We start from the raw sequence: 27,008 nt of genomic DNA on the forward strand, positions 1-27,008 counted from the left end.
TCAAATTTTTCAAAACTCTGAGAAGAAATTTGCAAAATAATCACAAAGATTATAGCTATATACTAGAAGAGTCATTTATGAAAGATTAGAATTAGAACAAAATAAGTAAGAACTGTTCTTGTATGAGCATTAAGATTGCCAGAATTAAGCAAATTGAATCATGCACAAATTTTTACATATTTTTGCTTTTGAATGTATAGTTAACATTCAGTTGTAGTAACTTTTCACCTCATCTGCTCCAACTAAAGATACATATTTCATTGCGATCCTCTTCTTAATGTATTTTTATCATTTGACTACATTTACTTTACTTTTTGTATTTCATAGGTAGGGTTCAGCTCTCCTTGCTATTGTCTTTGATGATGAGACAGGGTGAAGAATGAATCTTATTTTTTATTTTGTATTGTTTTCAGTATTTGGCAGCTAAATGAGGAAAATATACATTTGCACCTTTGTCTCTCTAGAGAGAAAGAATGGTCTCTATACTTAAGAAATTTTTATTGTAATGTATAAAGGGGTTACAGTTACATTTGCCCGATAGTAGGTGCATTACTTCTCACACATTGATACCCCTTCTCATGTTTTCCCCATTTCTCTCCCTCCACCCTCTCCAATCTTATTTCCTCCCTTCCATTTCCTATTTCAAATAATCAAACATATATACAATTAGGTATACAGTTAGGTATAGTACCAATATGAGATTAACCAAAGGGCAAAAATAAAAGAGAAGAGAAATAACATAGTACATTAAGAACAAGATAAAGCTCTTATTTCCATATCCTAGAGATCCTTTGATTTAGTCTCATCCTATATGATCTTATGAATCTAGGTTTTGTGCATTTGTAATCCTCTGCTAGGAGACTCCTAAAGTGTATTAATTATTACCAATGAGGGAAACCTTTGAGGAACATAGGTTCCTTTGGGTTTGGCTTACTACACTTATTATCATTTTTCCCCATCTTTCCATTTCCTTACAAATGGGGTGATGTCATTCTTTATGATGGCAGCATAGAATTCCATTGTGTATAAATACCACATCTTCTTGATCCAATCATCTACTGAGGGGCATCTGGGTTGGTTTCATATCTTTGCTTTGGCAAATAGTGCTGCCATGAACATCATTGTGCTTCATGGCATGTCTTTGTTTCTGGACATTTGGGTAAATGCCAAAGAGTGGAATTGCTGGGTCATAGGGGATCTCTATGTTTAGTCTTTTGAGGCATCACCATACTGCTTGCCAGAGTGGTTGAACCAGTTTACACTCCCACCAACGGCATAGTAGTAATCCCTCCTGGCCACATCCCAGCCAGCATCTGTTGTTATTAAATTTCTTGATTATGGCTATTCTAACTGGAGTGAGGTGGAATCTGAAAGTTGTTTTAATTTGCATTTCTTTTATGGCCAGAGATGTTGAGCATTTCTTCATGTGTCTACAGGCCATTCTTATTTCCTCTTCAGAGAAGACTTAAGTCTTTGGCACATCTTTAATGGGAATGGTTGTTTCTTTGGAGATTTGTTTCGGGGAGATTTAATATTTTTATCTGTAGATATATTTTAGATATGAGGCCTTTGTCTGTTGTATGGTTAGTAAAGATCTTCTCCCACTCTGTGGCCTTTCTATTCAACTTGCTAGTTGTCTTTTGCCATGCAGAAGCTCTGCAATTTAATGCAGTCCTATTTGTCCAAACTGTCTTTATAATTTGTTGTGTTTCTGGGCTCTATTAAGAAAATTTTGACCTATTCCAAGGAGACCTAGTGTATGTCCTATTCCTTCTTATAAAGTTTTCAGTGTATCTGCTTTTACCGAGACGTCTTTGATCCACTTGGAATTAATCCTGGTGCTGGGTAACATAGAAGGATCCATCTTTAGTTTTCTGTAGATGCTGAACCAGTTCTGCTAGCACCACTTGTTTTTTTTTTCCTTTTAATATATATTTTATTGTAATGAATAGAAGGGTTACATTATATTCGCTAGATACAAGGAGCATTACTTAAACATTGCTACCCCTTCTCATAGCACCACTTGTTGAAGAGACTGTTTTTCTTCCATTCTATTTTCTTGGCTCCCTTATCAAAGATTAGGTGGCCATTAGGTCTGTGGGTTGATTTCTGGGTCTTCAGTTCTATTCCATTGGTCTTCAGGCCTGTTCTTGTACCACTGTTTTGGTTACTAGAGCTCTGTAATAGAGTTTAAAGATTGGTATTGATATTCCTCCAGTGATGTTCTTTCTGCTAACAATTGTTTTTTGCTACATGGCGTCTTTTATTATTCATATGAAATTTTGGATTGCATCTTCTATTTCCTTAAAGAATGACACAGGGATATTAATGGGGTACTGCGTTGGATTTATAGACAGCCCTTGGCAAGATTGCCATTTTCACCATGTTAATTCTTTCAATCCAGGAGCATGGGAGGATTTTCCATTACCTCAGTTCTGCTTTTAACTTCCTTTTTTACGTGTTTAAAGTTTTAATCATAAAGGTCCTTTACATTCTTAGTTAATTCCTAGTACTTTATTTTCTTTGAGGCTATTGCAAAAGGAGTTGGTTTCCTGATTTCTGCCTCAACTCTTCTTGTTGTTGGCATACAGGAAAGCCATTGATTTTTGAGGGTTAATTTTATACCCTGCTACCTTGCCAAAGTTTAAAATCATGGGCTGTATACTTTTAACTCAGCCCAACAGGCCAAGGTTTATGGCTTATAGGTAGGCAGACACTGGGGGAACTTGAGGGCAGGGTTTGACTTCTTTCATGCCGCTTTGTCTTAAAGTGATGCCACTTTATGATTAGTTTTGCTTTTCTTGGAATTGCAAATAAAAATAAAGCTGTAAGTAAGTGGTTGGTTGGATAATTCTTTCATAAGCAACATAGCCTTTGGGGAATCATTTTAGTCTTTCTATCTGTACTTGTTCTAATTATGAAAACTTAAAATGGGCTAGGTGTGGTGGTGAATACCTGTAATCCCAGGTACCTGAACAAAAGTTTGAGACCTTACCTGGAAAATAAATGGATCAGGATTTTGGCTGTATTTTACTGTATTGCTTCATAAATGGGAGGACTGATTTCAAACTTGAGTACAAAATAGATTAAATTAAAGAGCTGGATATATTATTTATATTTTGCTAGATTACTGAAAAGTAGAGATAATTGAAATCACAGAATGGCCCTAAAGTGTAAGCATGCATGACATATAAGGCAATTTTTTCTCATTTCTTTTCCTTTGGCTACCTTGACTTTGAAAGGACTTCTTTATTAATAGAGTAACATCTGTAGTGGGGACAAAATGGATTGGATAATGACCCTCCCATTGTTTTGATGATACAGGGGCTTGAACCCAGAACCTGTGCTGCTAGACAAATGTTCTACTATTGGAGCTTTGCCTCCCAGAACCCCTTTGTATTTCAGCTATTCAGACAAAGCTTTGTTCCTAGGCTGGCCATGGACTATGATCTTCCTTTATATGCCTCCTTAAAACATGGAATTACAGGTTTACACTGTCACATCTAAATGTCTTGTTAAGACAGGATCTTGCTAACTTTTGCCTAGGCTAGCCTCAACCAGCCCTCTTCTTGATTTCCACCTCCAGAGTAGCATTCATGAGCCACTATATCAGGCCTGAATTTGATAAACCTTAATTGGGCTTGCTCTGAAATTATTTATTTATTGGTATTTACTAATGATACACGAGTGGACCCGGAGCCTCATGCTTGGTAGGCTTTAGTTACTTTTGAGGTAGGGTCTTTCTTTTTGCCCAAGCTAGCCTGAGATGTGATTTTCCTATTTGTGCTTCTCTGTGTTTCTGGGGATGGCAAAGCTACAACCAGACACTATCTTTCCCTATTGCTGGGGTAACAGGTGTATTCCACTGTACCTAGCCATTGATTGAAATGGAGACTTTTTTTTTTGCTCAGGCTGGCCTCAAACTAAGATCTGCTGTTCTTTGACCAGGATTACAGGCTCTAATACTTCAGATTTTTTCCGTCAGTCCTTGGCCTTGAACTCAGGGCCTGGGTGCTGTCCCTGAGCTTTTGTGGTCAAAGCTAGCATTCCACCACTTGAACCACTTCCATTTCCTCCCCAACTTGGTGGTCGAGTCTCATGAATGTCCTTGCAGTGGCTGTCTTTGAACTGTGATTCTCCTGAGGAGAATTAGGAGAATTAGGAGGATTAGGATTAGGATCCAGGATCTAGGATTACCAATATGAACAACTGGTGCCACGCTCTGGAACTTTTTAACGTTAAGATTTGTAAGATAAAAAGAGTATAAAAAGAGTAGTTTCTTCTTATTTGAAACATTCTAGTCTTGCTATTTACAAAACAAACTACAACAAGCAACAAAATACAGCCATTTTTTACATGTGTCCTAGTGTTTCTCAAGTCAAGAAAAAAAAAGTAGACAACTATCAAGGAAATTGATAGTTGAGGAAATTGACTCCTCACCTTAAATAGTTCTTAAGAAAAGCTCTGTGGAATTCTGACATTCTCCATGCATAGAAACTTTATTCTGCAAGAATTTGTCATTACCCATAGTCTCTTAAAATCTCTCCCCTAGTGCCTTAAACCATGAAAAGGAAATCTTTCTCTTTCATGAAAATGCTGTTTTCTCATCTCTGTATTCTTTATGCTTCTACTTTGCTCTGTGACCTTAGGAAAATCACTTAATTTTGTCACTTCAGAGGATGTCAGAAAGTGAAGATTTAAACTATCATTGAATATCGTATTACTTCTAACTTCTTGGTTTCAAGGTTCACTGTATTAAACATTTCAGCCTAGGATAGTACCATTGTTTAGATTAGTATCTACAAGATTGTTTAGCTACTAATGAATTTCCAGATGAAAGTGACTTCCTGAGTTGGTAGGCACACAGATAAGCCAGCAGGTGAACAGTACTAGAGTGTTGCTTCAGTTGCTAAGGAATTCACTGCCACAAAGCTCTTAAATATCACTACCAAAAGACTTTGAAGTATTCTCATCCATGAGACAGCCGATCCATGGCATTCAGCTTTGAAAACCTGATATTTCTAAGTGAATGAGAATGTGTCTTACTTCTTGTTGTTTAGACAATGTTGAGTACATTGAGTTTAGGGCACTGTTCGTTAGGAGACAAAGAACAATAAACAAGTTGGAGGATACTCATAGGAATGATTGGAATGAATGACTTATACCTTAAAAAGAAGAAATGAATGAAACTGCAATGTTTTCTTAATGGATAAAGATATGAAGGTTCTCTAGTAATATTGTGTCTATAGTAGAAGGGCTATAATTGTGAATGTTTCTATGGAGAGAATAAAGGGTGAAATAGTGTTTACAAACACCACTGCCACTACTGTCGTTATTTAATGAGTACTTTTTATGTCATAGGCATTTTTCTAAGTGTTTAACTTTTATTCATATAATACTTGTAACAAGTGTTTGGTAGATTGCATGCTATTATTGCCCCATGCATCTTGGAGAAGGCCAGTGAGTTAAGGCCAGTGAGATTCACTAGTTTGAGTTTATAGAAAGTTGTATGAGTTTATATGATGAAGATGGAAAAGCTTGCATTTAAACAAGAAAAGCTGGCTCAGATTGCCTGTCCATTGTTAACTAATTTATTATCTTATCTTCCTTTGCACAGAGAATTTAAGTGATAGATAGATGGAATCAATACCTGTATTTTCAAGTACTTTTCAATTTTGAGATTTGATTTTTATAGGATGATGATATATTGAATATTATAAACATTTAAAAATATTAATTTTATTGTAAAGATGCTATATTAAGAGGTTACAGTTACATGAGTAAGTTAGTACATTTCTTGTTACCCCCTCTCTTTCACCTTTTGTCCTTTCTCTCACCATTTTGTGATATCCCTTCCCTCCCAAATCAGATAAATGTATACATAACGGAGTGCCAAAAAAAAAAAAGAGAGAGAAAAAACAGTAACTACAGGTAATAGACCAAAGCAGGGCAGGGGTGGGGGTGGGGAGAAATAACTTCACACAGTATATTAACAACAATAACAATAAATTTTTTGTTCCCATTATCTTGGAGTTCATTTCAATTAGCATCATTTTATATGGTCATATATACATAGCTATTGAGCTGATGTTATGCTCTGCTAGGACTATCCTAGACAGATACTAAGTATTACAAATAAGGGAAACTATGGAGCCTATGTTTATTTGGGTCTGGCTTACTTCACTTAATATGTTTATTTCCAGCCAGGAATTTGGCCTAGTGGTAGAGTGCTTGCCTACCACGCACGAAGACCAGGGTTCAATTCCTCGGTACCTCATACATAAAAAAAGCTGGAAATGGTGGCTCAAGTGGTAGAGCTCTAGCTTTGAGAAGATCCAAGGACAGTGCTCAGGCCCTGAGGTTAAGCCCGGGACTGGCAAAAAAAAAAATGCTGCACTGAACTTGGATGTATTGGGGGCTTTTGTGCAGCCTTATTTGTGTTTGTTTGAAGAAATGCTAAGGTTGGGATATGAAAACCTTTTGAATGTACTTCTCTTGACAGTCTTGGAATTTTAATATATTTCTATATACTAATCAGTACGTTTATTTCTATTATATACGATTATTGGGTCATTTAGAACAATTTGGGCTTGTGCCTTTTTCTGTGAATGAAAATAATATTTTAAAACAGCAGCTCTTTTGTTACAGATGGTAGGAATCATGACACTAGGAAATCTATTTTCTCATGGATCCATGAATAATTTTATTATTAATTGTTAGTAATGTGTGTGGCATCGAGTTATATTATTTTTGAGAGTGCATGTAATTTTAGTATATTCCAGGAAACAGTAATTTCAATGAAGGAACAAAGGAACATATTTTGTTTTACTATTAGAAAAAATGATACTTTCATTGCAAATAATCTGTTGGTAATTAGATCCAAATTTTCATTCATCTAAACTTTGTTAACTTTATTCTTTCCCTAACAATATGTTACTTTCAAGAAAACATTTTTCTTCTTCTGAGAATAAAAACACCCTGTATAAACATTAGCATTTTAGTCTCCAACCTACCAAAAAAGTTAACTTTCCTTCGGAAAATGATTGAAATCTAGATTAGGTAAATCTTTTTGGACAATAATTTACTACTAGCACAATAATGTAAAGCTTCTTTTATAAGACAGTTGGCAGATAGTTTTTGAGTCTTCAAGAAAAAGATGTTTAAAGATCAAGGGTAAAAAGATTGGAGATCAGAAAATACAGCATATGGAACGTGTGTGTTTATACATACATATATATATATATATATATGGTATCATGTAATATATTTGACTTCATATATTTAACATATATATACTTATGTATCACAGCTTTATCACTTAGTTACAGCATAAAATATTCAGATGCAGTGAATACTAAGGTAGAAATACTTGAGTGTCTAAGTGCAGGGTGGAACATGTTTTAGGCTTTTTTTGAATGGGTGTGAATTGGGTCTAAGGGCTCAGAAGAGTACTGTAGATGGTCTGGCATGCATTTGATTCATTAGATGCTCATGACTAGGTTTGTCAATAAGCATTATCTACAGGGGTAGAAAACAACAGTGAGGCTACATTTGTCATTAAAAATGTTGCATATGAAATGAAAAACGAAACAGACTGAGAACACACAATGCAACTAGAATGAATCCTTCTAATTTAATCTTGCTAAAAATCATTCAGAGATGGTAACAGAAAGTCATATTATTCCCCTACAATTAGGACAGGCTGCTGGTTGGAAGTTGATTCATACAGCTTCTTAAGCCATTTTTCAGTTATTTCAACTGTGAAAACTTCCACCTGTATGTGGGTTTTACTCTACTATACAGGCAAAATTCCATTCCTGACCTAAGCTCTCCAACTCCTAATTCCTGACATCTTATCTTACTTGTGCAGTACTAGCCCACTGTTCTCCTCTGCTTGCAGTGTAGCTGCCCATCCACATTCCTTGGCTAGGCATGGCTGGCAGCCCACTCAGATCAGTGAAGTACTGGATTGGAGCTGCTCCTGCACAGAATGGAGGTAGTTCTTATGTACAGGGAACTGAGCTTGATGGCATTTCTAGCAAAAGCTAGTTAGTTACAAGTGCCAAGGTTGTCTTAGTGTACATTAATTGTGAAAGGATTTATTTGTATATTTCCGTGCATGCATATATTTCCATACAGTGTGCTTTGATAATATTCATCCCTTCTATTACTCTTCTTATTTCCTTTTTTACATTTTAATAGATTTCATTATAATTTTCTTTTAATTTTTTCTTTTCAGTTTTGTCCATTTTCTTTCTTCCTCTTTCCTCTCTCTTACCACTTCTCTATTCTCTGTCCTTTTCTCTCTTCCTTTCTCTTTTTTTCTCTCTCTTCTCTTTCTCTCTTTGGCAAAGTCTTACTATATATAGTCAAGACTGGCCTTGAACTTGTTTTGTAGTCCAGGTTGGCCTTGAACTCATGATTCTTCTGCCTGAATGCTGGGATTTCACAGTTCTGCAGGTTGATGCTATTGATGGGATAAGGTTCCTCCGTGGAGCCTGAGTTCAAAGGATTGCTCTTAGGTGGTTGTAGAACCTGTACAAAATGCAGTGTCAGGAGAGGTTTTAGGTCCTTGGGAGTATGCCTTTCAAGATTATGAGGTTCTGGTATTTTTTTTCTTTCTCCCTTTTTTTGCATCCCGGCCACGCACACAGTCTTCCTCCCCAGCATGCTTCCTTCATTTTGTGCCAACCACAAGCTCAAAGAAATAGGTCTGAAACCTCCGAACTGTAGGCAAATATGTCCTTAGATATTTGTTACAATAATAGAAAGCTAAGAGTTGGCATATTTAGAATGTTGGGAGAGCCTTGTCTTGCTTGCATGACGATGCCAATTGTTGCTGTATTGATAGTGTTCTCAAACATTTGCCTCAACTGGACTAGTTTTGGTTTTAGAAAATTACAGAATTAGTTAGATTTTTCTTTTCTTCAAAAAAAAATTTGCATAAAGATTGTGTAGCTCCTGGGGGGGATTAGAGATCTTTTGTAATTAAAAATTGGAATTATGGAGCCAGAAGTTTGACCTAGTGATAGAATGCTTGCCTAGCATGCACAGAAACCCAGGTTTGAGTCCCTGGGACCACATACATAGAAAAAAGTTGGAAGTGGTGATGTGGCTCAGATGTTAGCGCCTTGAGAAAACCAAAGGACAGCACTCAGGCTCTGAGTTCAAGACCCAGGACTAGCAAAAAAATTGGAATTACATTGTATCAAACATATTTATTGTGTGTATTGGTTTATATGGACCTTTAGCTGAACCACTTGTAGGTTTCTATTCATGAAAAGATAAATATTTTAATTTTTAGAAATTAAAAAGTGAGGGCCACTATGATAGTTCTCTTTTTGTTTTTCCTAAGGAAGATGTAAACTGACTTATACAATTTATGTTGTTCATGGTTTTATTTATGGTCTGTGTTGGTGCTTTGGGAAAATTGTAAGTAGTTCTTATGGCTTTCATGAGGGTAATCATGACTTTTAAATCTCTTGCTGTCTATACTGGGTAGTGTTGATCCACTTTGCACAAATTATGGATCAGAGGACAGTGTAGGTCATCATTGCAATAGGGAACCAGTGGTTATTGTCTGTGGTACAGAATGGCAGTGACCACATGTCCATGAGCAAAATACAAGGAAGACAGACTAACAAGTAAGTGATTATGAGCACATAAGACTGAACTTAGTTCTGACAGACAAGTGGTCTTCTATGGAACTTAGTGCTCAGGTACAAACTAAATGTGTTACCTAAGCCGGAGAGCCTCTATTTAATTAAAACTGATGAGAAGACCTTTATTATGGTCTGTGATATGTTATTTGTAGGTAGCCACTTCAAAATTCTTGTGTCTTAATCTCTGACTGAGTTAGGGTTTTATTTTGGGCTAATAGCTGAAAAAATTAACATTTGAGAAATGAAGCTAGTTGATCAAATGCTGATTACTGATTCATCAAAGACTTAGTCATTTATCTGGTCTGAACTTTATTCAGGGTCAAAGAGCATTGATAACCCCTTTTCATTTGTTCAGATTAGAGAAGGAACCGCCTATTCCAAGGAGCTATGTACTAAATGTGTCAGGTGCCTAAATGAAGGAATTCCTTTGTCTCACACCACAGAATCACAGTAAATATTTAGTGAGATACCTGTCTTTCTGGGAGAGGGAAATGATTCAGGAGCAAAGTAAAAAGGAGGTCTCTTCCTCTCCTGATTCATTTATTTATCTTTATTGGTTAAATTCAGCTCAAATATATTTTTGCTTCCTTTTTCTCGGCGTTATGGTAGCAATAAGAATTCAGGGAAGATAAAGATTTAGCTCACAATATATTAAAAAGCTTTCTTGAAGTATTATGAATAAACCAAAAATTTTACTTATTTAATGTATATAATGCAATGTTTTTTAGAGTATTTACAGGGTTGTCAGAGTTTAACTTAAATTGTTTTACTTTACTATTTCTAAAGGTTAGAAAGCATAAATGCACACACACACACACACACACACACACACACACACACACACACACAGCGCTAAGAAAACCAAAAACCTCCTTGGTTTATTCCTAAATCTGTTCCTTCAGAAGAATACTACCCTAATACCACTTCAGCTCAGGAACACTGACTTGGGAACTTTACAAATATCCCATTTTATATGCCCAATAAACTTGAAAATAGGTTTGATTTTACCTTATGTATAAAGCAACATGAGTACCTAAATATCTAACACTTACCAAATATAATTATTATCTCACTTAATATAGATGAAAACTCAGAGCTCTATATTTCATGTTCCATTTCTCCCCCATCCACTAGTTATCAATTATGTACCTTTTCCCTCATGCCACTTCCTCTAGTTATTGAAGCATACTGGGCGTCTTTGAGAAGGACACAGATATAGAAACATCTTCTCTTCCTGCCCTTCGAGAAAATAAAAGAATTATTTTTTTATCTAATTCTCAAAAGAAAAAGAATATCAAGGCCAATGGCCAAATAATATCCAGGTGTGATTTTCTTTCTGTAAACTTTTTTCTATAAACTTTTAGTGCTTGTTATTTTTTTTTTTTTTTTGCCAGTCCTGGGCTTTGAGCTCAGGGCCTGAGCACTGTCCTTGGACTTTCTCAAGGCCAGAGCTCTACCACTTGAGCCTCAGCACCACTTCCGGCTTTTTTCTATGTATGTGGTACCGAGGAATCGAACCCAGGTCTTCATGCCTGCTAGGCAAGCACTTTAACCACTAGGCCAAACTCCCGGCCCCAGTGCTTGTTATTTTTAACAAAAATTTGCTTTTCCTCCTCAGCAGATAGATCTGCTCCTTCTAGTACTTAACTAATGTATCTGTGTCTTGACATCATTCCTGTGCTAAATGCTATGAGAATAAATCTGTCCTGTTAAAAAATGTAAAAAAATTCTAGATGAAAAATGTGTACTGGGTGGTGAAATAACAGTGTTTAGGTAAAGAATAGAAAGATGTTTCTGTTGGGCATATGTATAGCTTGAAAGAAAGGATTATTCCCAAACTCCAACACACAAAAATATTCAGGTTTGACTAATTTCTGGCACTGATGTAGGTATAATGAATTTTGAGTTTTAGATACTGAAATGTACTTTTCTGTAGGTTCTAAGGTAAAAATATGTTTTTCTATGTATCTACTTTTTAAAATATTTTTATTGTAATTAATAAAAAGAGTTACATGATATTTGCCAGATAGAAGGTGCATTAATTTACATACATTGTATGTATCTACTTTTTTAAGGTTGTGAGTTTGTTTCTATATTTATTTTAACTTAACATTTTTCCAATTCCATTAGTCCTATGTATTGTCCCTAGTTTGGATTTTTTTTCTGCAGTAATTTTTGAAGAAGCTTGTATTCCAATGGATTTATTTTGTTTTATTTTTCTTCTAGGAGTCAGAGAATAATAAGTTATGTTCCCTATATTCCTTCCGAAATACCTCTACCTCACCACATAAGCCTGACGAAGGGAGTCGGGACCGCGATATAATGACCAGTGTTACTTTCGGAACCCCAGAACGCCGCAAAGGGAGTCTTGCCGATGTGGTGGACACACTGAAACAGAAGAAGCTTGAGGAAATGACTCGGACAGAACAAGAGGGTATGTGTGGACTTAGCTGTTGGGCCTATTATTATTATTATTATTATTATTATTATTATTATTTTTAAACTTCCTAGGCCTTAAACAAACAAACAACAAAACAAAACAAAAAAGAGTGGGATTTCAAAGACCAGAGAAGTATATAACTAGCACTAGCTAACGAAAGTTGTTCAGAGGCACTGTGAACCATTGGGAGTGCTAAGCAGATAGCTTCACTTTTTCTAAACTTTGTGCATCTTATTTCGCCCTTGCGATAATATAGCAAGGTTTTCATAGTAGAATTTCCATAAGCATCACCAAGGGAAACAGGAAATAAAAGAAATTCCTAGCTTTCCTTCATGAACATTCCAACTTCTCAAAAAGTTAAAATATTAAAAAATTCAATTTTCTACTTTATACATATTATAAATTTTAGTTTTACCTCCAATTGATGTGGAGAATAGTAAGCTTCCAATATTATTAAAGCTAGTATTCAGCCTGATTGCTTTGGCATACTGTCTGCTGTAAATTCTCCCATTTAGCTTCTTTGCTGTGCACACAAGTCTACTCAGGATTGCTTAAAACCTAGAAAACAGTGAAGAAAGAAAACTCTCCAGTAAAATTTTAAACAAAATAAGTGAGGTCTATGTGATTGCTATATGATATACATTCTTTGTGTGTGTGTGTGTGTGTGTTTATCATTAGTCTTACAAGTTAACTTTAGACCACTGTGAAACTACAAGGAAATGAGGATTTGATATAGGAGAACTTTTTGTTTTTAATTTCATTTAATTTGATCTTTTAGGACAAAAAATTAAATTAATTTTTGTGCAAATCTAAAATGTGTTTCTTACTTCCCTGTTTCAGTAACCAGATAGTCTGACAGTGTCAGCCTCTTGATGTCTCAAGGTTGCAATGTAGATTAGAAACTGCAGAACCCAGCTAACAGCTAACTGTCCCTCAGTAATTTCTGAAATCTCTCTATGCCACAGAATTTGATGTGATACTAGTACTGGATTTGAGAAACCAAATATTTTGATAATTAACTGGAATAATGAATCTAGAATTCTCTTAGACATTGTAAACTATGTGAATTTGAGGTTATTGTTGATTGTTGATTATCGTATTATAAATTTCAATTGTTTTACCATGTTTTAGTATAATGATGTCCATAGACTGTTGAATATTTGTGGTTATTTTTCTGAAATTGCAAACTTTTAGTTTTATGCTTTTCTATCTCTCTTTTTCCTTCCATTCATCTGTACATTATGTTATTGGATGATTAGGAAATTCTAGATTATATTTAATATGAACTATTATGGAGAAATTATGGGTAATAAACATGAGAAATTATGGGTAATAAACATGATCTTTTATTTTGTCAGTCATGAGACTTGAACTCTGGGCCTGGGTGCTGTCCCTGAGCTCTTCAATTCAAGGCTAGTACTCTACCCCTTGACCCACAGCACCACTTCTGGTTCTATGGTGGTTAATTGGAGATAAGAGTCTCATGGACTTTAGTGCCTGTGTTGGCTTTGAACTGTGATTCTCAGAGCTCAGCCTCCTCAGTAACTAGGATTATAGGTGTGAGCTACCATGCTTGACTCTGTACATGATTGTTAGTGGGTAAACTGCATGCTGATACTTCTGCCTTCTCAAAACTTTGTTTTTTTTCTCTGGATCTTTTTCATATCCAGAGAATCTTCTAAGAATTATTTTAAATAAATCATGTAATTATAGATAGAATTGCACATAGAATGACCTATATTAAAATACTAAAGTAAAAATTTTATGACAGTAGAATGTGTTAGTTTACTAATACCTTAAAATTATATATTATAGAGTTTAACAATGTTATAGTTTTCAAAATAGTTATAACCATATAAGATACTTTGACATATTTCTAACAAGTGTGATTCTAAAATAGCAACTACAATGTATTGATGGTAAAAACAGCTATAATTGTCTGTTATCTGCATAAATAGATGGAGATTCTTTTATTAGAGATCAATGAAAAAAATTGCATCCAAAAATTTAAATTGGAATTTAGAGAAAATAACTTTTTTTGCCATCTAACTTCAGAACTCATGAATTCTATTTTCCTGTCTTTTGGGTTTGTGGACTGCAGGTGAAGAACCTCTGTGTTAGATGATAGTAGCTATAATGAGTGAAACAGTTCCTAACTTGAAGTAATTCATGTTCTGCTACAAATAGAAAGTATATATATATATATATATAACTTTAAGTCAATGTTTGATATAAAAGTTCCATGGCTGCTATATAAATAAATGTATTGGTGGTGACTTATAAAGAGATTATTCTTTCCTAGTAAGCCATGGAAATTTTCCATAGGGAAATGAGTTCTAACTGATATAAAAAATGAAAGGATTAAAAAAAGAAAGGATTTATATAGGAATGGTAAGAGGATACATTTAAGGCAAACAAAATAGTTTTTTTTTAAACAAACAGTTCAAGTTCTAACAAGGTGTATCTGCATCAGGCTATATGACTGAAAATCTTGGTTGTGTTCAAATGATAAAGACGCATTAATTTTTTGGCTGAAACATTTGAACTTTACATTAAAGCCAATAGAGGAACCATTGACTACTTTTGAGCACACTTTGGTGATGGATCAAGGCTTTCCTTTAGGAAAGTTAATCTGACAGCACTGTGTAGTACAAATGGGAGCAGGGAGAGACATTAAGGAAATTGTTTCAGGCTAGAGATAATGAATGCGTGAGTACAGGTACTAAGAATGAGAAGTAGGATGCGTATGGAAAGATATTAGAAAACAGAATTGTTAAGACTTCATAGTTATGGATGGAGACCAAGAAATATGTTTCTTAAAGATATCTCAAAGGATATTTTTAAAAAGTTATTCTTGGGCCGGGAGTTTGGCCTAGTGGTTAAAGTGCTTGCCTAGCATGCATGAAGACCCGGGTTCGATTCCTCGGTACCACATACATAGAAAAAAGTCAGAAGTGGTGCTGAGGCTCAAGTGGTAGAGCTCTAGCCTTGAGAAAGTCCAAGGACAGTGCTCAGGCCCTGAGCTCAAGCCCAGGACTGGCAAAAAAAAAAAAAAAAAGTTATTCTTGGGGCTGGGAGTTTGGCCTAGTGGTTAAAGTGCTTGCCTAGCATGCATGAAGACCTGGGTTCGATTCCTCGGTACCACATACATAGAAAAAAGCCAGAAGTGGTGCTGAGGCTCAAGTGGTAAAGCTCTAGCCTTGAGAAAATCCAAGAACAGTGCTCAGGCCCTGAGTTCAAGCCCAGGACTGGCAAAAAAAAAAGTTATTCTTGAAGGAAATGGGGACAAAACATGAGAGGGGGTGTCAATGAGTGAGAAGTGGATGAACCCTTTGTTTGGTGAATGTAACATTACAATAAAAATAAATAAATAAAACCTCAGAAATTATTTTTGAAAGTGATGCCTTTAGGAAATGGTAATACAGTAATTTTTTTAGTTTTATAAATGGAAGCAATGAGGATTTCTAGTTTTTTACATCTGCATTAATTTGTTATTTTATTTTTTTATATATTTTTATTGTAATTAATAGAAGGGTTACATGATACTTGCCAGATAGAAGGTGAATTTCTAGTTTTTATTAGTAACATAGAACAAATAACTGTAGAAAAGGTCATTAAAAGTCTAGAATAAATTTTTGATTCTAAGATAATATAATTATATTCTAGGTTTAAGGAGATAGAGGAGTTCTACCAATATTTAGCTGTCTTGATTATTTATTTCCCATGGTACTGGGGTTTGAAACTCAGTGTTCTGTGATTGCTATATTTGCACAGTATTACTGAGTCATACCTCTACCTCTGATATTTGTTGATTATTTTTAGAATAGGATTGAACCAGATCTGGTTACTTTATGCTTCCCATTATTGTGGGCATGAAGGTTTATAATATCTAGTTTCCCTCTGTAGAGGTTGACTTTTCTATTTTCACTGTTATAGAAGCACAATCCTTACAATCTCAGTATTCCACTGCCTTAGAATGATCATCTATGAGTTGAGAAGAGGTCTCTTAAATATTTTTGGCCAGCTGATCCTCCAAATGTTAGCTTCTGAATCTGCTAGCTATCCAGGCCTGAGCCACCGTTAACAATTACAGCTTTGACTCTAAAGTTACAAGTCTACCTTCTCATTTGAGACATATTAACTCATATTACAAATGCATTACAGGACCCTTCCTCAATATTGCTTCATGGTTCAAGAATCATACCATATGATTAGTTGATTGGCAGGACTTTGTGTTAATATAGTAGATGCTGATCTTTTCTGAGTAATTTTTGTCTTGGAGAATATTTTGTCTGTCAAATTGCCTTTACCCTCCTTGCCTTCACAAGCAAACATTTATCTGTATTCTTTATTATGGTCATATTTATTGATTGATTGATTGAGTGGTTGATTTTTTTGTGCGTGCTGGTACAGGAACTTGAACTCAGGGCCTCATGTTTTCACTTGGCCTTTTCACTATAGGCTGGTGCTCTACCACTTGAGTCACATCTCCACTTCTGTGTTTTTGCTGGTTAATTGGAGATAAGAGTGTCACAGAATTTTCTGCTCTGGCTAGTTCGAACTACAGTCTTCAGATCTCAGCCTGCAGAGTACCTAGGATTACAAGTGTGAGTCACTGGCACCTGACTATGGTCCATTTTAAAATAATACATATGTAATAAAGCAGATACTTTGATGGATTACAGTTTAGAGTTTAATTTGCCATTTCTTCAAGAAATGCCTTATTCAAGCCATGGTTTGAATAAATTGCAGAAACACTGATGAAGAAATTTGCTCTGTCAGAAATTCCCTGCTCCTTTATTCAAGTAAGGGCAATGGAAAGTGGATAACATTTCTACCTTTTGCAAATTTAACTTCGCTTTAGAGTCATAAATAGGTGTGTGTAGTAGGCTGATAGATATTGCTAGACATATATTTATATATAAACACACTCAATAGCAATACTGCTGCAACTGATGTGTAGAAATCACAGTAAAGCATTGATTAATAGAATCAGGTTAAAATGCTTCCGAGGAGTGTGTGGGGGGGAGACATCCTTTGGTTGCAATTAAATGATGATTTTTAGTTATCCTTGTATTACCCATCTTGTTGCCAGTGTAGCTGGGCTCTAACATAAGCGACAGTTGTCAGAAAATGAATACTTTAAAAAAGGACTTCTATATCTAAATACATATATTTAATCAGAGAGTCCTTTGGCTTCTGAAAATAAGTTGTCTAATGAGAATTTCATTTGAGCAGCTGCGACTGAGGAGGTCAACAGGCACTGCCTAGGAGAATATGGCCCAGCTGGTTAAATCTGGTTGTTGTCGTGATTTAAATGGTCAAGTGCTGCTTGTAATCCAGGACCGTCTGTTTGTAAAGAGAAGAGTGAGTGCTTCAGCATAATGTACAGCTGTTTTAATCTCTCTTTAATAATAGTACTTTAGCCACTATCATGTCTTGTGTCTCATACTACTAAGTATATGATCCTGGTGGTGTAGACTGGTTTGGGTCAGGTTCTGGAGTCACGTGAGACTTGCAAGAAATGGAATACCACTATCTGACAAAATAAGTCTCTGGCTTTTTGATCATTTTCAAGACTATTTTGTGGGTAATAATTTTTGTGATCAGAAGGGAGTGACAAAGATTGGAGTTAGGCAATAATATTAGAATGAATAAACTCTTCTTGGCAGAACCTAAAACCTAATAGAAGACAAACCAGTTTAGGTACAATCCCATTGAACACACATTATTCAGAAGTCAGGGTATGTATTTGGCCTGTGGAATTGTGTGCTTCAGCCATCATTTTAATGAAAGTATGTGGATTCGTTTTGCTGTGCATGTAGAGAAAGGGCAGCAGCATTTGAGCTTTGGATTCCTGGTGGGATAGGCTTTCTAATGGATTATGCAGCTGTTTGTGGGCACAAGAATGAGCTAGTGTTTATGTGTATATCTGATGGATTGTTATCGTTATTTGCATCTCTAAATAATCATTTGGATTTTTACATATATATTTTCACTGAAGTATAGATAGAATCTATGTTGGAGTGTTTTGCTACTCTGGGAGCTTTAGCTGTACTTTAGCTGCACATAGGTAAAGCAAGGAGGAAAAAATTTTGAAAGTCATAGTTTTGAGGGAGCTAGATTTGGTTTTGATTCTAAATTCTAATACTTAGAAAGACAGCACAGCCTACTGAAGCTGTCAATATTTAAATTTTATTTCAGCATTTACCAAGTGAGTGACAAAGGACAAGTTATGTAACTGCTCTGTCTCAGTTTTTTTTCAATTAAAAACTGGGCATTGTTATTACCATACTATCATGGAGATCACGAATTAGGTAATGGAGCTAAGGCATTTAGACTACTGGTAGACAAAAGAATTCAACAAATGTAGTTAGCATTATTTCCTATCTATGTGGCCTTGGAAAAATGCATACTGCATACTTCAGTTCCTTCTGTGAAAAACGATGAACAATACCTGCCTTTCCGCATTGTTGTGAGGATATGACATATTTTTTTCTTAGCTTTCATTACTTGGTGGGGGGGATTGTATTGTTACATTGCCACAAGTTTAATCAATCTTACTCCTTCTATCATACTCCTTTCATCCCTTCTCCCTTTCTGAAACAGTTTCAGCAGGTTTATGGTTTTAGTTTTCATAGTTTCAAACAACTTACCTCAAACTTATTCATTTTCCTGGTTAGCCCACCCTGCTCCTGCTTGTCTCCGGACTCAACAGAGCATTTCTCTTTCCCTGCTTCCATCCCTCTACTGATCAACAGATTTACATTAGCTTTTCTAATGGGAGCTATAAATCTTGTTATTGTAACTATGATTACTGTCACTGTTATTATTTGCAGAAACTTTTAAAGAAATATTGTAGGAATCTCACCCTGCACCACAGACCCTTCATAGGAAATGTCCCATGGTGTTAAGGGATTTAGCATTTGGCGAAGGTGATGCTTTTGTGTTCCGGAAGAGCAGTTCAGTTTAACTTGCTTTTTGGAAAAGCTGATACTAAAGTTTCCCCACTAGAAGCCAACCTTCCCTGCTGAGAACTGTGTGGAATGTGATGTCAGTGAGGTATGTTGGTAAAGCCTTGGAGGAGGCTTTTAGATAGTATCCAGTTAAGAGTAATACATTCCTATTACAGTAAAAAAAATGTAACTATTAAATCTCTTGCAATAACAAATAACTTCCCATTCATGCCACTCTGTAGCATCAAAATAGTTTTAAGGCAAAATTTAGGGTTATTAGTTTTTTAAAACTACCATTCTGATGGAAGGTTCTGTCTCTCAGATCATAATATTTCTCATTCTTAGGAGAAGTGGGTCAGGTTTTAGATTTTTGTATATGATCCATATTAAATATTCATTATAAAACTTCCACAAATTATTATTTCAAACAAATTGAAAATTTCAAGTCATTTAAATGCTGAAGACCACTCAAGTTCTTGCCGAAGAAGCAATTGGATATTCAGAGCAATTTTGATACATTTAAATTCATATTTCTTCTCTTTCAAATAAATATTTCCTACCAATGAGACCTCTTTTTTCTCCTATTTGGAAACAATTCAGAATAGATAACCTATCCAGTTTTGAATAGTTTAAATAAACAAATACCTTTCAAAAGGATTATACATTTAGGATATCTAATAAGAGCTAGAACTATTGGTATTTTATTTATGACAATTATGAAGTATTAATATAAAGAATGGTGCTTGGTGTATTTTGTTGTTATGTACATTTGTAATTTTTATAAAATATAAAATAAGCTAGAATTCTATGAACTATAGACATTCTGTCAAAGCTTGCTTTTTTCTATTTTCTATTGTTTTGCAACTTTCATTTACAGCATAGATACTATACTGCTAGGTTGAATCATTTTCTTAATTTCAATTTGTATGTCCTTGTCTTAAAAAGATGCCTCACATTTTCTTGGTCCATTCTAGCTCCTCAAATTTAAAAATTATTTTTTAAAGGCTCATTTACTAAGAATGTTAACAGATGTAGGCAATTTTTTCGGATTTTTCCTTTCACTGAACTGGGAAGCTGAAGCTACTCTTTGGGCATTTTGTCTAAAAAGAGGACGTGGCTTCCTAATAGTTTAGTAAAATAAGTCATGTTGTGTGCTGCTTGAGTTTGTGGAGCATGTGTGGATAATTAGCATTTGCAGTTTTCCATAGATTTGTTCTTATATTTTCTTCAAGATTTTTCAGGGAGTCTCAAAAAGTAAACAGAGGGTAGTTTTTGGACCTCTATTATTTTCTAGATGTGTACAAAATCAGAAGGAATAAATGAATAGATTAAATAGTAATAGCCTGGTGTAGTGGCTCACGCCTGTAGTCCTAGCTACTCAGGAGGCTGAGATCTGAGGATTAAGGTTCAAAGCCAGCCCAGGCACAAAGGACCTGAGACTCTTATCTCCAATTAACCTGTAGAAAACAGGAAGTGGGGCTGTGGCTCAAGGGTAGGGCTGTAGCCTTGAGGTGAAGAGTTCAGGGACAACACCCAGGCCCAGGGGTAGGGCAGTAGCCTTGAGCTGTAGAGCTCAGGGACAGCACCCAGGCCCACTGGTAGGACCCAGGCCAAGTTCAAGCTCCATGACCCATAAAAAGAGGATAAAAAGTGGTAAATGTAAACATTCCATATTACATAGTATTTGAAGTCTGTATTATAAGCCATGAAAGGAAAATAAACACCCATGAATTCATTATATATCTTAATAAACATGATGAATGCTACTGAATATATTTATGTTTCCTTTATCTGATCAATTGTTTTATGTAGATTATTACTTGGTGTTTATCATTATCTACCATTTTTGTTTTAAAATAATCTTGTATGTGTATACATTACTTGAATTTTGTTCAGTTTAGAATTTTTGCTTTTTTTCAGTCAAAGTCTTTCACATAGCCATGGTGGTTGGTTGGAAATGTGATTCCTTTGCCTCAGCCTCCCTGGTTCTGGTATTCTATGCAAATCCTTACATGGTTGTTTTAGAACTTCGTAAAATTTCACCTAGACTTGCATTTGAAACACATATTGTATGAACAACTTTAATGCATCAGTTTTAGTTGATTTTCCTGCAATATTTTATGCACTATTCTATGGTAAAATGCTTCATAACAATATATTACTATCTACTGTGTCTGTCTACTGATGTGCCTTGGATGAGTTTCTTCTCTAGGATATCTCCTCAAGAGTAGATTTTATATTGACAAATCTTTATATCATTTTTGCTCTCTGTGAAAACATTACACAAAGAAATTGTGTGCGTGTGTGTGTGTGTGTGTGTGTGTGTGCGTGTGTGTGTGTGTGTCTATATCTTTTGGTTCTACTTTCCTCAAAATGTCTAGTATAGGATTTTTTTTTTATCACTGAGCTTTTTAGATGCTCCACAAGAGCCTTTGATGGACCCCTCACTGCAATTTTCCTTTTTCCTTTTGTTGTATCTTAATAGAATGTCTTCAGCCCTTCTTTCAACTATAAGTATAAGCACATTGTTGTTTTTTGACTGGAACTATGATTACTAGGTTTGTTAGGAAACATACCTCTTTTTTTCCCCTTTGATCCTTTTTATTGATGTTTCCCATTTAGGGTATGGTTTTAGAATTAAGGTAATTCCTGATCTCTAATTATATTGGGTTCCGAGTCATTTCTTTTCTCAAACACTTACATCACATTCAAAATTACAAGCTTATTGATTATTGCCACTGTTTTACCAACCATTTTTATATTGAAATAGACATTTTGTGCACAATTGACCACCTAGCTAGAAATCTTCAACTGAAGAGAGTTCAGGTGGTGAAACTATCCTGGGTTTGAAGTGCATTCTTGCCCTGAATTTCAGTAACTTATTATAAAACACCAATTAATTGACTGACTAGCTGTAGTTTGAAATGAGGATTTTTATTTAGCTAAGTGTTTTAGGACACATTCTACCATTTATGGCCATTTTGATCCTTTATTTGCAGGTTTGTAATCAAATTTCAGAGTCCACTATCAAGTGTTTTCTCCTTCTGATGTTTTCAGACTAAACCATTCTTCTGAGCCAATCTCATGATTCATTTTCTTCTATTTTGAAACCATTCTTTACTATTCCCTATCTTCTTTATGAAGTTTAGAAATCAGAGATAAATGCTGATTTATTAAGTTAGAAATAAAAGCTGCTATTCTATTTTGATATATGAAGAAGGCATTGTCCAATGAAGTACTGATAGACAAGGCCATGGCTTCAAGGCTCTGACTCAATGCTGAATTTATCTGTGATAATTAAACCTACCATAGCTTTCTAAACTGATGTCTTCAGAGTGTGTGGACAACCAAAGAGTCATGTTTTACATTGAGAATACGGACTAGTATTCCCACCATTAGTTTATAGAGTATGAGCTATTCGCTACCATTGGAAGCATAGAAATCAGAGGCCCATGAATTTCCCTAATATTCTCACTTAATCAATTATAAATGAGCAAATGCAGTGGCTAGAAAAAACGGATGGAAGTGTTCCGAAGAATAGCTACAAAAATATCACAAAAGTTTTTAATTGCTTTTAACAACAGCATGACATCAGTTATATAAAATTAATGACAAGATAACAGTGTTTAGGATAAAGGCAAAATAGAGTCAAAAGACAGTTTAGAAAGAGTAACTAATAAACTGGGCACTGGGATTTTGTTCTACTCTGGAATGCAATAATTAACTTAAATAGCACTCCCCTACCTCCCACAGAAACATCTCATACCTTGTAACTATTACTTAAAGAAATAGAAATTTTAAGAATCAAGCAATCTCTTTTTATTCCCAGAAGAGAGAGACTGGGGACAATACATGTGCTTAATGTATAGAGTCTTGGAAATTGTTTGTTGATTGTTAAAGGTTGTTTCTTTAGATTTCTGTAGCTGCCTCGTGCTTGTCACTCAGATTTCATCCTAATCACTTCCTCAGAAAAGCCTCACTTAACCTCTGAGTCTAAAGTAGACCATAAACACTGTTAAATGTAATTCTTAATTAATTTTCACTTTAGCCCTTCTATTGCTATACGCTTTATTCATTTGTATCCTTTATTGTATCATTGTTTAAGTCTACTGAAAGGGTAAGTTAGGAAGAGCAGAAATCCTATCCTCTGTCATGTTCCACACTTCTATTCCAAGTACCTATGACTATTAAAAAAGAAATTTTCTAATTTGTATATATTAGTTCTAAGGGGTTTCAGTGTCATTTTTGTTTCTATTAAATACCATTACTAAATTTCTTTCTCACCTGCCTCTTCTTAAAACATTTTCAACAGGTTTTATTGTTCAGTTTTCAGTCTGTTCTATTTTCAAATAAATATTTGCTATTTGAATAAACAAGTGAGGATTGTTATTACTTCTGCCTCTCTTATCTTGCAGTCACATGGTGCCAGCCCTTTTCTGCGGGCCTCCTACAAATCAGTCTTCTCTTAAGCTGTAACTTTGTCTTTTATAACAATGCAGATCATTGTAGGAAATCCAAAAGTTTCCTATTAATGGCCCTTTACCCTTTCTGGGCCACATTAACCACTTACTTAATAGTTGTCACGCTGCTAGCAAGTATGTTTTTCTAGATAAAATATCATCTTTCTGTTGTCCACTCAGATGGACTTGCACTTTCTTACAATTTTGAATCTATAATCTTTCCATTTTCAACCTATCTTAACCATGCAGAATTACAAGCTTCTCTGTTACATAATGACTGAGTACTTTTCTTAGGTGTTCAAAACAACTTCACACTATGGAAAGAAGGAAGAGTCTCTGTCTCATTATTTGTAACAGTTCTCTCCTTTCTTAGAGATGATGATTATTGTTTACCGATGGAAACCAGCTGCTTTGAGTTTTTTTTTCAGCTTGGCTGAAATTTCTTTCTAATGTCATTCTCCATTCTCTACATTGCTGTGATTTTTTTTTCTTGATGTGAATATAACTTGGACATCCTTTAGTTAAATTAGAATTTGGCTTCTAGAGTTCTGTAATATTTCTGTAGTGAGCATTTTAATTAAGAATACCAAAGAATTTGGGCTGGGAGTGTAGCCTAGTGGTAGAGTGCTTGCCTAGCATGCAGGAGACATGGGTTTGATTCCTCTGTACCACATATATGGAAAAAGCCAGGAGTGGTGCTGTGGCTTGAGTGGCAGAGAGATAGCCTTGAGCAAAAAGTGTCCAAAGATAGTGTCCAGGTCCTGAATTCAAGCCCCAGGATTGGCAAAAAAAAAAAAGTATACCAAAGAATTGAGCCAAGAGCATGGCTTAGAGGTAGAGTGCTTACCTAGCATGTAAAATGTCTTGGGCTCAGTTCCTTGGTACCACATACACAGAAAAAGCCAGAAGTGGTGCTGTGACTCAAGTGGTAGAGCATTAGCCTTAGGAAAGCCCATAGGCAGTGCACCCAGGCCCTGCATTCAGGCATCAGGATTGGCAAAAAAAAATATACCAAAGAATTTCAGGGAAAAACTTTCTCTTATCTAATGAAACAGCTCTATGTGTGTTAAGTTGAATTAATCAGACAATTTCATGCTTAGCCAGGATCCTTCTTATCCAGATTGACCTTCTATTTACTTTCTTCTTATTGCTCTCAACTTTCCAATAAACAAAATATAAACCATATCTAGTCTTCTAGTGGCTTCTTTAGTTCTTGTGACTTCCCTGTTCTTTAAAATTATCAGTAATTAAAACTGCCATTCCATTTTCAGTAGAATCTAACCCTATAGTTTTCATATGTATTTATTTTTGATGATTCTGCGGTTTCAGTTCAGAGTCTTGGCTTGCTAGACAGCCATTTTGCTAGCCCTTCGTACTCAGTTGGGGGACTCACTTTTGCTTGGGGTTCATCCTTGTACCTCGGTCCTTCTAATTCTACTTCCCATATAGCATGGATTAGAGATGGGTACCACTTTACCACTTTACCAGGTTTTTGTTTCTGAGATAGGGTCTTACTTTTTTTTTTTTTAATCTTGAGAACATTCCAAAGAACAGAGATTAAATTATTGGACACCACGCTTAACTATTTGCTACTTTTTTTTCCCCCTAGTCCTGGGGCTTGAAATCGGGGCCTGGGCACTGTCCTTGGACACCTTTTACTCAAGACTAGCACTCTGCCACTTGAGCCACAGTGCCACTTCTGACTTTTTCTGTGTATGTGAATCAAACATAAGGCTTCATACAAGCACTGTATCACCAGGCCACACTCCCAGCCCTGTTTGCTACTTTTTTTAAATAGATTTTCATTTAAGTTAATGGTAGATTCACATAAAGCACTCAGAAATAGTATGTAATGTATCCTGTTTTACCTCATGGTAACATTTATAAAACAGTTGTATGCTATCATGGCAAAGCTATTAAGATGGATACAATCATTAGTCTTTTTCAAAAATTTTGTTTTAATTGAATTTATTTGTGAGTTTACAATAAAAGTACAATACAGTTTTATTACCTGTATATCACCAGTTTAGATTCAAGTATCAACATAATAGGCAAAATACTGAGCAGTTTCAATATTTCCAGGATCCCTTGTCATAAATTTGTTTATCTCCATTTCACCTTAGCACCTCTCATTCTCTGTATGAAGTCCTGCAGCCATTAATCTTTTCTTAATTTCTCATACTTTGCCATTTCAAAGATGTCTTATAGATGAAATCATTCAGTATGTAATTTTACAGAATTAGCTTTTTGAACAAATACAACACAATTTCTTGGAGATTCATCTAAATTGTTTATATCAAAAATTGTACTTTTATTCCATAGTGTATATAACAATTTAATTGCTGATTCACTGGTTAAAGGACATGTGAGCAGATTCTAGTTCTGGCTACACCAAATAAGTTTCTATACATTTATGAGATTGCTTATAAGACTTTGGATGAACAGAATTGAAAGTTTCATTTCTTTATGGCCAACACCAGAAACATAATTGTCGTTTATAATTGCATTTTTAGTTTTGTAAGAAACTGCCATACTATATTTTAGAGTAGCTCTACCATTTTACACTCTCTCTAGTAATGTACAAGGGAGATTCATTTTTCTCTTTATCTTTGTTAATATTTAATTTTATTTCTTATAGGTTAGGTATTTGTGTGTGTGTGTGTGTGTGTGTGTGTGTGTGTGTGTGTGTGCGTGTGTGTGTGCCAATGTTGTTGTTTGAATTCAGGGCCTGGGTTCTTTCCCTGTGCCAGTTTGCTCAAGGCTGGCATGTTACTACTTGAGATACTGCTCCACTTCCAGCTGTTCACTTATAGATAAGAGTGTCATGGTCTTTCTTGTTAGTTTGGCTTCAGATCAAGATCCCCAGAGTTCAGCCTCCTGAGTAGCTAGGATGCATAAACCTTTAGTACACAGCTTAGTTTAGCTTTCTAATAGCTATGGCATGATATTTTACTGTGGTGTTAATTTATATTTCCTTTTTTGCTTTTTGTTACATCATTTGAGAGCGTTAGGAGAGAAAGTTAAAGCATCTTCAATAAAATTGTCCCTCTAGAGTGGTTTTCTTTTCTTTTTTTAATGTTTTGTCTACACTTGAAATAAGACTTTTCTTTTATGCTGATTTTTGTTTTGTTTTGTTTGTTTTTGTTTTGCCAGCCCTGGGGATGAGCCCAGGGCCTGAGCATTGCCCTTGGATTTTCTCAAGGCTAGAGCTCTACCACTTGGGCCACAGCACCTCTTCCGGCTTTTTCTATGTGTGTGGTACCAAGGAATCAAACCCGGGTCTTCATGCATGCCAGGCAAGTACTCTAACACTAGGCCAAACTCCCAGCCCCAATTTATATTTCTTTTATATTTATATTTTTTTATGATGTTGAACATCTTTCATGTGCTGTTTTCCATCTGTGGTTTTTTTGGTGACTTACTTGTATCTCTTGTTCATCTTCTTTAAAATTAATTACTATTAATTTTATGGAGCAGTGAGTTTCATTAG

General features: G+C 35.3%; 1 protein-coding gene across 21 annotated transcripts in view; it reads left to right on the forward strand.

Annotated features, from left to right (window-relative positions):
• Positions 1 to 27,008, forward strand: part of Sox6 (SRY-box transcription factor 6) — a 559,138-nt gene that overhangs the window by 255,537 nt on the left and 276,593 nt on the right. For all 21 annotated transcript variants that reach the window (XM_090348077.1, XM_090348078.1, XM_090348079.1 and 18 more), the window contains one exon: positions 11,889 to 12,096. In XM_090348077.1, the coding sequence (XP_090204203.1) occupies positions 11,889 to 12,096 (208 nt within the window). The remainder of the gene's footprint in view (positions 1 to 11,888; positions 12,097 to 27,008) is intronic.

The sequence above is a fragment of the Megascapheus bottae genome, chromosome 16 (assembly GCF_031878675.1).
Source record: "Megascapheus bottae isolate mThoBot1 chromosome 16, mThoBot2.hap1, whole genome shotgun sequence".
In the NCBI taxonomy this organism is placed as follows: domain Eukaryota; kingdom Metazoa; phylum Chordata; class Mammalia; order Rodentia; family Geomyidae; genus Megascapheus; species Megascapheus bottae.